Genomic DNA, 17,198 nt, shown 5'->3' on the forward strand with positions numbered 1-17,198 from the left:
GTGTGCACCTACAGCATGGGTGGGTGCCAGGAAGCCACCGGCGGTACATAGAAATATCCCATTGCATTGCCCAACACAGCTGAGGTAGTAATGTTGTGCTTAACCCTTTCCAATCCAATTTGTATATGGTTTTCCTAGGGGGCTTACTCTTTTTCTGCTGTTATACAACGGCGCTATATGCTGGCTAAAGCCAGTACTGCATGAGCTGACACGTAGGATAGGCTCCGACAGCAGAGAGGCTGGCAATATACAGTAAGAGAACCCCGACGGACGTCTACCAACAACGGAGCTGTACAGCCTTAAACCCTAATGTCTTCACAGGTCACACAGTGGACTGGAAAGGGTTAATGCAGGTGGGTTTCGGCCCACACTGCATGCCCCAGTCAGACTGGGGTTCTTTACAAGTGGACACATGTAGGTTTAACTCCCTGTGGACCCACTGCCTGGGTGGGTGCCAGGAAGCCACCGGCGGTACATAGAAATATCCCATTGCATTGCCCAACACAGCTGAGGTAGTAATGTCGTGCGTAATACAGGTGGGCTTCGGCCCACACTGCATGCCCCAGTCAGACGGGTTTTTTAGAAGTGTACAGAAGTATTAAAAACTCAGTGTGCACCTACAGCATGGGTGGCTCCCTGGAACCCACCGGCGGTACACAAAAATATCCCATTGCATTGCCCAACACAGCTGAGGTAACGTCAGCTGTAATGCAGGTGGGCTAAAAATTAATTTGATTACACTGTAGGCGAGGGCCCACAAAAATTGCTGTATCAACAGTACTAATGTACATCCCAAAAATTGGCCATGGCCAGCCAAGAGGGCAGGTGAAACCCATTAATCGCTTTGGTTAATGTGGCTTAAGTGGTAACTAGGCCTGGAGGCAGCCCAGTGTAACGAAAAATTGGTTCAAGTTAAAGTTCCAATGCTTTTAAGCGCATTGAAACTTATAAAAATTGTTCAGAAAAATTATTTGAGTGAGCCTTGTGGCCCTAAGAAAAATTGCCCGTTCAGCGTGATTACGTGAGGTTTCACGAGGAGGAACAGGAGGAGGAGGAGGAGGAATATTAGACACAGATTGATGAAGCACAAATGTCCCCGTTTTGGATGGTGAGAGAGAACGTAGCTTCCATCCGCGGGTGCAGCCTACGTATTGCTTACGTATCGCTGCTGTCCGCTGGTGGAGAACAGAAGTCTGGCGAAATCCAGCCTTTGTTCATCTTGATGAGTGTTAGCCTGTCGGCACTGTCGGTTGACAAGCGGCTACGCTTATCGGTGATGATTCCCCCAGCCGCACTAAACACCCTCTCCGACAACACGCTAGCCGCAGGACAAGCAAGCACCTCAAGGGCATACAGGGCTAGTTCAGGCCACGTGTCCAGCTTCGACACCCAGTAGTTGTAGGGGGCAGAGGCGTCACCAAGGATGGTCGTGCGATCCGCTACGTACTCCCTCACCATCCTTTTGCAGTGCTCCCGCCGACTCAGCCGTGACTGGGGAGCGGTGACACAGTCTTGGTGGGGAGCCATAAAGCTGGCCAGGCCCTTAAAGACTGTTGCACTGCCTGGGATGTACATGCTGCTCGATCTACGCACATCCCCTGCAACATGGCCCTCGGAACTGCGCCTTCTGCCACTAGCGCTGTCGGCTGGGAATTTTACCATCAGCTTGTCCGCAAGGGTCCTGTGGTATAGCAACACTCTCGAACCCCTTTCCTCTTCGGGAATCAGAGTGGGCAGGTTCTCCTTATACCGTGGATCGAGCAGTGTGTACACCCAGTAATCCGTAGTGGCCAGAATGCGTGCAACGCGAGGGTCACGAGAAAGGCATCCTAACATGAAGTCAGCCATGTGTGCCAGGGTACCTGTACGCAACACATGGCTGTCTTCACTAGGAAGATCACTTTCAGGATCCTCCTCCTCCTCCTCCTCCTCAGGCCATACACGCTGAAAGGATGACAGGCAATCAGCCGGTGTACCGTCAGCAGCGGCCCAAGCTGTCTCTTCCCCCTCCTCCTCATCCTCCTCATGCTCCTCCTCCTCCTCCTGTACGCGCTGAGAAATAGACAGGAGGGTGCCCTGACTATCCAGCGGCATACTGTCTTCCCCCGCCCCCGTTTCCGAGCGCAAAGCAGCTGCCTTTATGGTTTGCAGGGAATTTCTCAAGATGCATAGCAGAGGAATGGTGACGCTAATGATTGTAGCATCGCCGCTCACCACCTGGGTAGACTCCTCAAAATTACCAAGGACATGGCAGATGTCTGCCAACCAGGCCCACTCTTCTGAAAGGAATTGAGGAGGCTGACTCCCACTGCGCCGCCCATGTTGGAGTTGGTATTCGACTATAGCTCTACGCTGTTCATAGAGCCTGGCCAACATGTGGAGCGTAGAGTTCCACCGTGTGGGCACGTCGCACAGCAGTCGGTGCACTGGCAGCTTAAAGTGATGTTGCAGGGTGCGCAGGGTGGCAGCGTCCGTGTGGGACTTGCGGAAATGTGCGCAGAGCCGGCGCGCCTTTACGAGCAGGTCTGACAAGCGTGGGTAGCTTTTCAGAAACCGCTGAACCACCAAATTAAAGACGTGGGCCAGGCATGGCACGTGCGTGAGGCTGCCGAGCTGCAGAGCCGCCACCAGGTTACGGCCGTTGTCACACACGACCATGCCCGGTTGGAGGCTCAGCGGCGCAAGCCAGCGGTCGGTCTGCTGTGTCAGACCCTGCAGCAGTTCGTGGGCCGTGTGCCTCTTATCGCCTAAGCTGAGTAGTTTCAGCACGGCCTGCTGACGCTTGCCCACCGCTGTGCTGCCACACCGCGCGACACCGACTGCTGGCGACATGCTGCTGCTAACACATCTTGATTGTGAGACAGAGGAGGAGGAGGAGGAGGAGGAGGGTGCTTTAGTGGAGGAAGCATACACCTCCGCAGATACCACCACCGAGCTGGGGCCCGCAATTCTGGGGGTGGGTAGGACGTGAGCGGTCCCAGGCTCTGACTCTGTCCCAGCCTCCACTAAATTCACCCAATGTGCCGTCAGGGAGATGTAGTGGCCCTGCCCGCCTGTGCTTGTCCACGTGTCCGTAGTTAAGTGGACCGTGGCAGTAACCGCGTTGGTGAGGGCGCGCACAATGTTGCGGGAGACGTGGTCGTGCAGGGCTGGGACGGCACATCGGGAAAAGTAGTGGCGACTGGGAACTGAGTAGCGCGGGGCCGCCGCCTCCATGATACTTTTGAAGGACTCCGTTTCCACAACCCTATACGGCAGCATCTCAAGGCTGATGAATTTTGCGATGCGGACGGTTAACGTTTGAGCGTGCGGGTGCGTGGCGGCGTACTTGCGCTTGCGCTCGAACACTTGCGCAAGCGACGGCTGAACGGTGCGCTGAACTACACTGCTGGATGGGGCCGAGGACAGCGGAGATGAGGGTGTGGGTGCAGGCCATGAGGCGGTAGTGCCTGTGTCCTGAGAGGGGGGTTGCATCTCAGTGGCAGGTTGGGGCACAGGGGGAGAGGCAGGGGTGCAAACCGGAGGCGGTGAACGGCCTTTGTCCCACCTTGCGGGGTGCTTGGCCATCATATGTCTGCGCATGGTGGTGGTGGTGAGGCTGTTGGTGTTGGCTCCCCGGCTGAGCTTTGCGCGACAAAGGTTGCACACCACTGTTCGTCGGTCGTCAGGCGTCTCTGTGAAAAACTGCCAGACCTTAGAGCACCTCGGCCTCCGCAGGGTGGCATGGCGCGAGGGGGCGCTTTGGGAAACACTTGGTGGATTATTCGGTCTGGCCCTGCCTCTACCCCTGGCCACTGCACTGCCTCTTGCAACCTGCCCTGCTGATGCCCTTGACTCCCCCTCTGAAGACCTGTCCTCCTGAGTAAGCGTTGCACACCAGGTGGGGTCAGTCACCTCATCGTCCTGCTGCTCTTCCTCCGAATCCTCTGTGCGCTGCTCCCTGGGACTTACTGCCCTTACTACTACCTCACTGCAAGACAACTGTGTCTGATCGTCATCGTCCTCCTCACCCACAGAAAGTTGTTGAGACAGTTGGCGGAAGTCCCCAGCCTCTTCCCCCGGACCCCGGGAACTTTCGAATGGTTGGGCATCAGTGACGATAAACTCCTCTGGTGGGAGAGGAACCGCTGCTGCCCAATCTAAGCAGGGGCCCGAGAACAGTTCCTGGGAGTGTTCCCGCTCCTGAGCAGGTGTCATTGTAGTGGAGTGAGGAGGCTGGGAGGAAGGAGGAGCAGCAGACAGAGGATTCGGATTGGCAGCAGTGGACGGCGCAGAACTGCGGGTAGACGATAGGTTGCTCGAAGCACTTTCTGCCATCCAGGACAGGACCTGCTCACACTGCTCATTTTCTAATAACCGTCTCCCACGTGGACCCATTAATTGGGCGATGAATGTGGGGACGCCAGAAACGTGCCTCTCTCCTAATCGCGCAGCAGACAGCTGCGACACACCTGGATCAGGAGCTTGGCCTGTGCCCACACCCTCACTTGGCCCTCCGCGTCCTCGGCCACGTCCACGTCCACGTCCTCTAGGCTTACCCCTACCCCTCAGCATGCTGTATTACCAGTGATTAGATTTCCCAGGCAGGAAATAAATTGGCGCAAGACTGCAGGGCAAATATAATTTTTGCCCTTTTTGGAAAACGAAAGGCCCCACTGCCTCTAGTGAATGAATTATCTAAGTTTAATAACTGTGCTGTGTCCCTGCTTATGTGTCACAGAACGTGAGGGTAGCAGAGTTATTATAACTCTTGGAGAGCAGGTATTTTTTTTCCCAATTAAGGAAAGCAAATGGCGAAGCCAGCAGTAAAGCGTAGCTGGCTGCGTATGATTTAGCAATGTTTTTCACACAGCTCACACGTGTCCACCGCCCGTAAGGACGGACAGAGGCTGGACAAATAGATTTGTTTTCAGTTTTTTCCCACCAACAGGCAGCACTGCGTATATTCTATGAACCTGAGAAGTTTAATAACTGTGCTGTGTCCCTGCTTATGTGTCACAGAACGTGAGGGTAGCAGAGTTATTATAACTCTTGGAGAGCAGGTATTTTTTTTCCCAATTAAGGAAAGCAAATGGCGAAGCCAGCAGTAAAGCGTAGCTGGCTGCGTATGATTTAGCAATGTTTTTCACGCAGCTCACACGTCTCCACAGGCGTAAGGACGGATACAGGCTGGACAAATAGATTTCTTTTCAGTTTTTTCCCACCAACAGGCAGCACTGCGTATATTCAATGAACCTGAGAAGTTTAATAACTGTGCTGTGTCCCTGCTTATGTGTCACAGAACGTGAGGGTAGCAGAGTTATTATAACTCTTGGAGAGCAGGTATTTTTTTTCCCAATTAAGGAAAGCAAATGGCGAACCTAGCAGTAAAGCGTAGCTGGCTGCGTATGATTTAGCAATGTTTTTCACGCAGCTCACACGTGTCCACCGCCCGTAAGGACGGACAGAGGCTGGACAAATAGATTTGTTTTCACTTGTTTTTCCACCAAAAGGCAGCACTGCGTATATTCTATGAACCTGAGAAGTTTAATAACTGTGCTGTGTCCCTGCTTATGTGTCACAGAACGTGAGGGTAGCAGAGTTATTATAACTCTTGGAGAGCAGGTATTTTTTTTCCCAATTAAGGAAAGCAAATGGCGAAGCCAGCAGTAAAGCGTAGCTGGCTGCGTATGATTTAGCAATGTTTTTCACGCAGCTCACACGTCTCCACAGGCGTAAGGACGGATACAGGCTGGACAAATAGATTTCTTTTCAGTTTTTTCCCACCAACAGGCAGCACTGCGTATATTCAATGAACCTGAGAAGTTTAATAACTGTGCTGTGTCCCTGCTTATGTGTCACAGAACGTGAGGGTAGCAGAGTTATTATAACTCTTGGAGAGCAGGTATTTTTTTTCCCAATTAAGGAAAGCAAATGGCGAACCTAGCAGTAAAGCGTAGCTGGCTGCGTATGATTTAGCAATGTTTTTCACGCAGCTCACACGTGTCCACCGCCCGTAAGGACGGACAGAGGCTGGACAAATAGATTTGTTTTCACTTGTTTTTCCACCAAAAGGCAGCACTGCGTATATTCTATGAACCTGAGAAGTTTAATAACTGTGCTGTGTCCCTGCTTATGTGTCACAGAACGTGAGGGTAGCAGAGTTATTATAACTCTTGGAGAGCAGGTATTTTTTTTCCCAATTAAGGAAAGCAAATGGCGAAGCCAGCAGTAAAGCGTAGCTGGCTGCGTATGATTTAGCAATGTTTTTCACGCAGCTCACACGTCTCCACAGGCGTAAGGACGGATACAGGCTGGACAAATAGATTTCTTTTCAGTTTTTTCCCACCAACAGGCAGCACTGCGTATATTCAATGAACCTGAGAAGTTTAATAACTGTGCTGTGTCCCTGCTTATGTGTCACAGAACGTGAGGGTAGCAGAGTTATTATAACTCTTGGAGAGCAGGTATTTTTTTTCCCAATTAAGGAAAGCAAATGGCGAACCTAGCAGTAAAGCGTAGCTGGCTGCGTATGATTTAGCAATGTTTTTCACGCAGCTCACACGTCTCCACAGGCGTAAGGACGGACACAGGCTGGACAAATAGATTTGTTTTCAGTTTTTTCCCACCAACAGGCAGCACTGCGTATATTCAATGAACCTGCGAAGTTTAATAACTGCGCTGTGTCCCTGCTTATGTGTCACAGAACGTGAGGGTAGCAGAGTTATTATAACTCTTGGAGAGCAGGTATTTTTTTTCCCAATTAAGGAAAGCAAATGGCGAACCTAGCAGTAAAGCGTAGCTGGCTGCGTATGATTTAGCAATGTTTTTCACGCAGCTCACACGTCTCCACAGGCGTAAGGACGGACACAGGCTGGACAAATAGATTTGTTTTCAGTTTTTTCCCACCAACAGGCAGCACTGCGTATATTCAATGAACCTGCGAAGTTTAATAACTGCGCTGTGTCCCTGCTTATGTGTCACAGAACGTGAGGGTAGCAGAGTTATTATAACTCTTGGAGAGCAGGTATTTTTTTTCCCAATTAAGGAAAGCAAATGGCGAACCTAGCAGTAAAGCGTAGCTGGCTGCGTATGATTTAGCAATGTTTTTCACGCAGCTCACACGTCTCCACAGGCGTAAGGACGGACACAGGCTGGACAAATAGATTTGTTTTCAGTTTTTTCCCACCAACAGGCAGCACTGCGTATATTCAATGAACCTGCGAAGTTTAATAACTGCGCTGTGTCCCTGCTTATGTGTCACAGAACGTGAGGGTAGCAGAGTTATTATAACTCTTGGAGAGCAGGTATTTTTTTTCCCAATTAAGGAAAGCAAATGGCGAACCTAGCAGTAAAGCGTAGCTGGCTGCGTATGATTTAGCAATGTTTTTCACGCAGCTCACACGTCTCCACAGGCGTAAGGACGGACACAGGCTGGACAAATAGATTTGTTTTCAGTTTTTTCCCACCAACAGGCAGCACTGCGTATATTCAATGAACCTGCGAAGTTTAATAACTGCGCTGTGTCCCTGCTTATGTGTCACAGAACGTGAGGGTAGCAGAGTTATTATAACTCTTGGAGAGCAGGTATTTTTTTTCCCAATTAAGGAAAGCAAATGGCGAACCTAGCAGTAAAGCGTAGCTGGCTGCGTATGATTTAGCAATGTTTTTCACGCAGCTCACACGTCTCCACAGGCGTAAGGACGGACACAGGCTGGACAAATAGATTTGTTTTCAGTTTTTTCCCACCAACAGGCAGCACTGCGTATATTCAATGAACCTGCGAAGTTTAATAACTGCGCTGTGTCCCTGCTTATGTGTCACAGAACGTGAGGGTAGCAGAGTTATTATAACTCTTGGAGAGCAGGTATTTTTTTTCCCAATTAAGGAAAGCAAATGGCGAACCCAGCAGTAAAGCGTAGCTGGCTGCGTATGATTTAGCAATGTTTTTCACGCAGCTCACACGTGTCCACCGCCCGTAAGGACGGACAGAGGCTGGACAAATAGATTTGTTTTCAGTTTTTTCCCACCAACAGGCAGCACTGCGTATATTCTATGAATAATAACGGTGTTGTGGCCCTGCCTATACAATTCTTTCCCTGCAGTATCAATGGAGGGTGCAATGCTCTGCAGAGGCGATTTTGAGAAGCCCAAAAAAAATGCAGCACAGCCAACAGCAGCCTGGACAGTACTGCACACGGATAAATATGGCCCTAGAAAGGACCGTTGAGGTTCTTGAAGGCTACACTCACTCCTAACACTCTCCCTGCCTATGCAGCACTTCTGTCCCTAATGCCAGGTGCAACGGTCTGCAGAGGCGATTTTGAGAAAAAAAAAATCCCACTGCTAACAGCAGCCAACACACAGCTATCAGTGGCCCTAATAAGGACCTTTGGGGGGTCTTGAAGCCTACACTAACTACCAATTCTTTCCCTACAGCAGCTCCGGTATAAACAGCACTGTCCCTCATCTAACTCACACCGCATCTGAGGCGAACCGCGGGAGGGGCCGACTTTTATATTAGGCGAACACCTGATCTCGCCAGCCACTCACAGCAGGGGGGTGGTATAGGGCTTAAACGTTGCAGGGGGAAGTTGTAATGCCTTCCCTGTCTTTCAATTGGCCAGAAAAGCGCGCTAACGTCTCAGGGAAGGAAGTGAAAGTAACCAGAACACCGCATGGTGTTCGTCACGAATAACGAACATCCCGAACACCCTAATATTCGCACGAATATCAAGCTCGGACGAACGCGTTCGCTCATCTCTACCTAGTACCATTTCTATAATTAAACATCAAATCAGCTTTGTTAGGGTTGTTTCACATAGGTTATTTGTCTCCTTCCTGCTGGGTCCACTTCTGGCTTTGGCTCAAAGTTTCAGAAACTATGTGAAACAACCCACACAAATGCAGGGTTAGTGCTGCAGTCATGTTACTCCGGCAATCCCATATGTCAACCTGCTCCGAATTAATAAGGCTGGCTGCACACGAATGCATTTTTGCTGTGGACTCCACGGCGGGCATCCACACCACAGATCCACAACAAATACCGTTCATAGCATGTTATGAAAAGACGCTTTTTCCTGCACACTTGCGAAAAACAACTGCAGTTTCCGTAAGCGGGGGTGGGTGGGAAAATCGCAGCATGCTCCATTTTCATACAGTGTCCGCACCAACGGCTTCCATTAAAGTCAATGGAAGCCATTCGACTCGTGGCCCATTGCCGACAGGCCGCGGATTCCGCGTCATCGCCTAGTGATGAAAAAGAAAGTTCGAAAAAAAATATCTGTACTGCACATGTCTGACGGCGAGCCGCCGGGTCCATCCGCAGTACAGATAAAGAAGCAAAAATACAGGGTGCTGTCAGGGTGGGATTCCGCTGCAGGCTCCCGCATGTGGAGTCCGGCTCTGCCATGTGCAGGCGGCCTAGAACACAAAACAGTCTATGTATCTAGTAAATACAAAACTCTTGTCACCTCAAGCCTGTTATATAACTTACAAGTGGTCGTTAGTAGTTTGATTGCAGGGTGTGATTTAGTTTTAGCAGTTATTACCAATGTTGGGTGTAATTGTTTATCTATACCACCAGAATTATTATTTGTTTTTATCAGTTTAATGTACGAGCCACTGGTAAAGTCGAAGGTTCAAATAGAATAGTCATTAACTAGTTTTCTGATTCTTCAGGGCCTTTTACAGAGGCCAATTATCGTGCAAGACTTTGTAATCCGTGATCTTCCGCAACCATTAGCAATTTGTTTCTAAGGGAGATGTAATAAAACTTCTACAATGCCACCTTTTGGAAGGCAGCATTCCTTCAAGCCAAAGTCAGACTTTTTATACAAGCCTTGTAAAAAGTCTGACTTTGGCTTGAAGGAATGCTGCCTTCCAAGAGGTGGCACTGTAGAGGTTTTATTCCATCTCCCTTATTTGCATATTACCCAGAGGAGCGTGCATGGTCATTTGAGTCTCCTCACTCACCGTCTAGGTGCTCTCCATAAGGAGAAAAGATAGCAATTTGTTTCTGTGATGTATCGCAGGTCTTCTGAAGCGGAAATCCGCTTGCGGAATCCGACCCAGTTGTGTGAAACCGGCCTTATTGAGGTAATAGATTTACATAATATTTTGCAAAAGTAGTAACCTTAACAAAAACTAAGTGAATTGTTTCAAGGTTTTTTGTTTTAAATCACTCTATTTTGAGCTCCATATTTGTATTTATTTTTTTTTTGAGTTGTGTAGGAATTTTTCTAAGCGGTTTTCACTAATTCTTTGCAGGCGGGTGTCAGCAGCATATTAGCACTTGCCACATATGGAGCTGAGACCACTCCATATATTCCCTGAAACATGTGATGTATGTTTATGCCATGTGTCAGGAAGGGATTTAGGGCTATTTGTACTCACCATAAAAACATGTAATGGTAGTCTCCAAAATTTGTTCCAAGAAGCCTTGGTCCTTTACATTAAACTAACAAACATTAAAAGGGATACATGTAAGATACAATAGATGACTCTAAGGGTGCATTCCGCTGACCGTATATAGGCCGGGTATTCACGCCCGGCCGATATACGGCGTCTCTCTCTGCAGGGGGAGGAGGCTGGAAAACTCAGGAGCAGTGCTCTGAGCTCCCGCCCCCTCTCTGCCTCCTCCCCACCCCTTTTCCACCCCTCTGCACTATCTGCAATGAAAGGAGGCGGAAAGGGGGTGGGACTAAGTTCCGGAAATTAGCTCCACCCGCGTCCCGCCTCTCCTCATTGAAAATAGGGCAGGGGGTGTAGAGGAGGCAGAGAGGGGGCGGGAGCTCAGAGCACTGCTCCCGGCTCTTCCAGCCTCCTCCCCCTGCAGAGAGGGACACCGTGTATCGGCTGGGCGTGAAAACCCAGCCGATATACGGTCGTCTGAATGCACCCTAAGGGCTCCTTCACACTGGTGATCGGGATATCGCTGCGAGAAAAATCATGCAAAATCGCAATTGTGTTCACGTGATTGAGCATCAGCCATGCTTTTTCTTGTGAAAAACATCCTGCCTCGCTGCTGAAAGTCAATAGGAGTTTCTAATGTTAAAAACGCATCGCACAAACATTGCAGGTTCGTGCATTACTATGTAATAAAAAGGAGGCTCCGTAGGGAAACATGAGCTAGATAGATTCATAAAAGACAGTAAATGCAGAAAGATAGGGTATGCTGCTATTTTTTTTCTATTCTGCATCGCATGAGTTAGAACATCGCAAATGATTATGAATCCATAGAAAATGGTTTCAGAATTCTGCGTTTCCGCTCACTATTGCATCACCCGATTTTATCGCAAGTGTGAAGGCAGCCTAAGGCATCTCTTACACAGGTGTTTTTAATGCTCGCTAAAAAACCCTGCACTAAGCCTCTGTTCATTTCAATGGGGCCTCTCAGACAAGCATTTTAATGCGCGCTAAAACTAATACTGTATTTTTCATTTTCAGTGTTGCTGCATGTTTTTGATACCCTGCATCTCCCGTTGAAATGAATTGGGTGTGTTAAAAATGCTGTGTGCAGTATTTTTTAATGCTGTCTACTATGCCACTGGGAGGGGGGAAAATGGTGACATCATCAGCTTGCTTTGCCTGTGTTGTTAATGCACAAAATATGCAGTAAAACGCAGGCAAACGCTTTTATAAAATTGCCGTAAAAACCGTAACATTTTTACAAACACTTGTGTGAGAGTAGCCTGAAGGGGCTGTGAATTACACCAAAGAGGTAATAACCGTGCATGCATCACCTCCGCGGACTTCTGCAGAATTAGAAAGCACTACTATGGCTTCAAGATTTACTGCACAATTCAAATTAGACATTAGCCATACTCACCAACAGTAACGTGGAATCGCCCATCTGCTGGCGCCTGGGGCTCCTCATCGCCAACTGGGTCATCATGGTTTTGACGACAGTTCCTTTTCTTTATATGGCCCATCACAAAAGCACCCAATCCAATCAGAATAATCACAGGCCCCAATATCTGTAGAGACAGGAGTCCACAGGTTCTAGGGTTCGCGTTTGCATCAGTAGCATTTTGATCTGGGAAATTCTCTTTACAACCAGGTATCCAAGCACCCAAAATACTGACGAGTATTCCGCAAGTCACCATCAAGAGCCCAAATATTAAACATTGAAAAAATTGGCGGCTTTCTCCAAAGAGAAATAAGCGATCTGGATCGGTTTCTCCATTGGATAATGGCCTTCTTGCAGCCTCCAACCTTGATCTGGATTTTGCCAACACAATAGAAGCAAGTCCCAACACAGCAAGTGAAGGTCCCATTATTTTAAAAGACGTGGTGCAGTAGTTCTGAACCCCAACTTTGCAGGCCTGGAACACATAGATCGATAGAAGGAAGCCTGCACAGAACAGCGTTCCCCCAAATATATACATGAAGAATATGAGTCTGCTGATCGTGGTAGAACTGTTTGTCCAATGCCTGAAGCAGTGCAAGGTCTCCATTTCGAAAGCTGGTTTGGTTTTCTTCCGGAGAAGCTATATGTTGGAAATAGGAATGGAAATACATTTATACTTACATTATACCATACCAACAGGAGCACCACAGAAGACAGATCTCAAAGTCCTACATTGGTGTACTTTAATTCCCCATAAAGATTAACCCCTATATAGACAGTTCTTTAGTTTCATTTTCACCTTCATTTTTTTTCTCCCTACCTTCTAAAAATCATAACTCTTATGTATCCATTGAGGTAGATATCTAAGGGCTTGTTTTTTTGCAGGACGAGTTGTATTTTTTAATGGTATTATTTAATGTACCATGTGATGTACTGAAAAACTTCTCAAAAATCTCTAACGGGAATTAAATGTAGAAAAAATGCAATCCCGCCATCTTTGAATGCGTTTTATTTTTATGGTATAAATAGTGTGGCAAAAGTTACAGGAGGACTTTATTTTGTGGGTCAGTACGGTTACAATACTATAGCTATCTATATAATTTTATTATTTTAATTATTTTCTTCCACCATAACTTTTGTTTTTCCGCTGACCTAGTTTGAGGGCTTTTTTTTCCCCTCGATGTCCTGTAGTTTCTATTAGTACCATTTTGGAATATATACACACACACTAGCATGTACTCCTTTTCTTACCGTACTGACATCCTTGGATTGTTAGTCTTACTGCACCTTTTTTGATTGTCAATGTTCTACCAATGCAGTGTGCATCAGGTAGTCAGAAAAGCAGTGCAGCCATTTTCGTTTGTCCAGGAATGGACAATCTCTTTAAAGCCTAGAAGCAGTTGGTCAGGAGGGCAGTAAAACACTAAAAAGAAAAAAAAAAGGGGGGGGGGGGAGCAGCACAGCCCCCTCCCCCACCAATCCTAGTGATATGCCATCATTTTATATGGTAAGAAAACCCCTTTTAGCCTTTGATGCCAAGAATGTTCATATTAGAAGCTCGATAGCAGTCAACTTCTCTATCAGTAAAGACGCATTACGCCCTGTTTCACTCTGTGCCCCAGTTTCTCGACTATACTATTCTGTCTGACACAAATGAACAGAAACCTGGTAAAACAGAAGCCATATTCTCCTTTTCATTAAAGACTACTTATGGTTCCATCTGAATCCTGTTTTCGGGAAATTAGACAGAGCCTGAAGCCGTAGAGTGAAATGTGATGTGAAAGAACTCGAAGAGAACAAGTTGTATTCTACAACATCCAATAGCAATTGAATTCTAGCCAAGGAATTTTCTCCAAAGCCGACCGTAGATTTAAGCTTGTGGTTGCCCAACTCCTATCTTGCCCAACACAAGCCAGATATGCTTCTTTCTTGAAGTAGGAATAAGGAGAAGCAGCTGCTTAACACATCAGGTTCCAGTTGGTAACAATGAAAGATTGCTTAAAAAATGCCCGCCATTTCACACAACAGATGATAAGAAACCCAAGGTGACACATTACAAGACCATGAATACAGTTTCCTTATGTCCTGATTCTTCCAGATCAGTTAAGGTCTTAGGGTGAGCTCACACGTTGCTGATTTGCTGAAGATTTTTTTTACAGATTCTGGTGCAGATCTGCAGCAAATCAACAACGTGTGAAGACACCCTTAAAGAAGTTTAATCCATAACTAACATCCTTTTCATTGCAATGAATGAAATCTGCAGTTCAATCTGCAGAAAAATCTACAGTCAGTATAGAGTACAGATTTTGGCGTGGATATTTGGCCGATTTCATGGTGTAATTTTTACATGATGTGTGGGCCGTTTTAGTCCCAGATTTTTAGTCAGATATACCACAGATTTCACACACCTCTATACAATGGATAAAATGTGCGTTGGAAACCATGATAAAATCTACATTGCCTGAGGAAGAACCCTGAGAGGTTTGAAAGCTTGCAATAACATCATGTATTTTTGTTAGCCATTAAAAGGTATCATATCTACAAGATGACTTGGTTTCTCTTGTGAAGAACAATTACATTACATCTACAAGAAACACATACAGATTTTGCTGCATATCTCTGGATACTCCACAATGAATTAAATCACTTGTGTGGGCATATAACCATATAGTCCACAGATCAATACAAATACCAAGCCAAGTCATTCAAGTTTAGATCTAAAAAATGCCAACATGACGCATGAACTACATATTCAGGAATAATGGAAGGGTGCGTTTCTTGGATATTAAATTAGCTTCACCGAGAAAGTGTTTGATGCCATAAATCCAGGACAGGATTAAGGCTGCCTGTCCACGGATGATGAGGCAAGCGCAGCACCGGCATCCACGAGCGGAGAATCCTAGCCATTCTCTGCTTGCAGGCATTGTCGCGGTGAGCCTATCAGTCAGACTCACATCGGGGACCTGACAGCGCTCCCCCCCCCCCCCCTCGCTAGCAATATTCTGCCTCGGCCGTGGAAAGGGGGCCTTACTTCTGTATCTGTACGTAGAGGAGTTCATGTTATTTTATCTGCAAGTGTATGTGATAATACAAGTTCACAAGCCTCTGACCACCTAAGCTTTACATTGGAAGCTGCACATGTAAATAATGTAGCGGGTTAACTTTACATGTTTTAATCTAGGCCCCCGGGTGTGATGAAGTGTATGAAAGCAACAGGTGTTACAATAACATACATATGCCCATTTCTTAAAAGGTAAAGTGATGCAGTTATACATAGACTTCTTTGCTTTTGCCTCCAGTTTACAGGAAGGCATTGCTGTCATTTCCTACATATTCCCCAGTTCTTCTGATTATCCTCACACCCATAAAGGAGCGTATGCACTGGGCGATGTAGTAATCGAGGTCTCTTTCAACCAACATTTGAGGATCACATCAAATATACCATTGTTGAAAAAAATACTTGATTTTAATGTACTTGTATTTTCTGAGAGAGCGAGAATGAATCTATTAGATTACCCAACAACCCTTTGGTGATCAAAGCTTGGACCAGTAGATGAGGAGGAGATCTGGGTGTTGTAGCCGTAATGCTGACCTTATAATGGGGCACCCCATTTGAAATTATCTAGATAAAGCTACATTCATACTCGTGCTTTTTCAACTGATCCATTTTTATTAAAAACAGAAGTGAGGACACTGAGAAAAAGTGAAATGGAAAGCATCTGTAAAGCTTTCCACTTACATCTGTTTTCAGCATTTACAAGATGAAGGTGGATGTGGTGGCTCTTCAATAAATGTGGCTCAGTGGTCAGCACTGTTGCCTTGCAGGCCTGGAGTTATAGGTTCAGATCTGGAGCAAGGGTGATCGCTGTATGGAGTTTTACAAAGTTGATGTTGCCCTTGATGAAATTTGAACCTAGGACCCCAAGCATTGCAAGGCAACTGTGCTAACCACTGAGCCACATTCATTGAAGAGGCACCACCACCGAGAAAACAGACAAAACTCGAAATGAAAAATGGACTTGTCTTCAAGTTCTATCACCTCCCATTGAGTACAAAGCAAAAATTAAATGGATCAGTCTGTATTCCATTTCTGGAACTGGAAAGTCTGCACTTTTGATCCAGTGTAAAAATGGAATGGTAACGGAAAAATGCAGAAACGGAAGACCTCCTGCTTCAATGCATTCCAATGGAATTGAAAATAGAAACGGTTTCTTTTAGTTTGGCTGTTCCCAAGATGGATCAGCAAAACACTAGCGTGAAAAGGCCTTACTATGTATTTGCATCATATAAAACAGTTCTTATGTTGTTGTAACACCTCCGACAAAACCATCAAATTGTAGGAATAGTTCTGTGTATGTTCTGTACACACCATATACAATGTTATGTGCTAGGACAAGTTTTATATGCATATCTAAGAGGCTGAGGCTCTACCCCCCCCCCCCCCCCCCACACCACCCTCACTGAAATATATATACTTCCAGTATATGTAACATCTGGCTGTAGTATTCTTCAAGCTAACACTAAGATATCAGAGATTAACCACGCTAGAAATACTGAGGATGCAGAAAGTTGGTGCAAATGCAAGAGTGCAGTATGTATTTGTGAATCTACATAGCACAGGGTTACGGATACTGCAATACTGTAAATATTTAAAAAAAAGTTTTGCCAAACTACTGGTCTTTGATTCCCTACTAAAAAGTAGAAGGTTCCTGAATCAGGACAAGCCGTACCTTATAGGAGTTGTACTGTGGCGAAATCCATGCTGAATACCACAGGAACCGAAGAGAAAGCGGGAGCAGAACCCCCTCTTACCTGAGCCGAACGCTCTGCACCTTCCAGCAGTTGTAGGCAGTAACATCTGATCCCAGCAGAGCTGCTGCAAAGGGTGTGTGAAGGAGCTCCCCACCCACAGACCAATAGCACAGCCAGGTGTACCTGAATACCTGTCACCTGGGTGGTGCAAACATTACAATAAAGCCAGTGTAAACTATCAGAAAGCATCACTCAGCCTTAAAGGAGACAAGCGAGAGTGTGAATGCAAGTATTATATTCTGTAAAAACATCACTTAGAAGACGGCTCACCCCTAATGAGAAGACCAGAGGTCAAGGATGTGGTGTCCATACATCCAAATGTAACTAATGAGACCACTCAGATGTAAATGCCGTCCGGCAGATTTGAGTAAAAATTATAACTTTGATACTATTGAACACAAGGGTCACCTGCCGCGGCGCCCACATGACAAGCGTACCAACTACAATATTAACCCTTTCCAATCCACTGTCTGATGTCTGAAGACATTCTGATTGAAGGTTGTAAAAGCTCTGATGTCGGAAGACGTTTGGCAGGGTATTCTTACTGTAGATCACT

At 46.6% G+C, this 17,198-nt stretch overlaps 1 protein-coding gene across 2 annotated transcripts in view; it reads right to left on the reverse strand.

Annotated features, from left to right (window-relative positions):
• TMEM171 (transmembrane protein 171) overlaps window positions 1-16,679 on the reverse strand; it is a 30,620-nt gene extending 13,941 nt beyond the window's left edge. Inside the window, exons 1-2 of one of the 2 annotated variants that reach the window (XM_066602915.1) lie at window positions 16,561-16,679; window positions 11,810-12,470 (exon numbers count right to left, since the gene is read on the reverse strand). In XM_066602915.1, the coding sequence (XP_066459012.1) occupies window positions 11,810-12,437 (628 nt within the window). In that variant the 5' untranslated portion in view covers window positions 12,438-12,470; window positions 16,561-16,679. The remainder of the gene's footprint in view (window positions 1-11,809; window positions 12,471-16,560) is intronic. The other variant, XM_066602916.1, reaches the window with a different exon arrangement.
• Window positions 16,680-17,198: the final 519 nt, after the last annotated feature.

Source organism: Eleutherodactylus coqui, chromosome 5 (genome assembly GCF_035609145.1).
Source record: "Eleutherodactylus coqui strain aEleCoq1 chromosome 5, aEleCoq1.hap1, whole genome shotgun sequence".
NCBI lineage: Eukaryota > Metazoa > Chordata > Amphibia > Anura > Eleutherodactylidae > Eleutherodactylus > Eleutherodactylus coqui.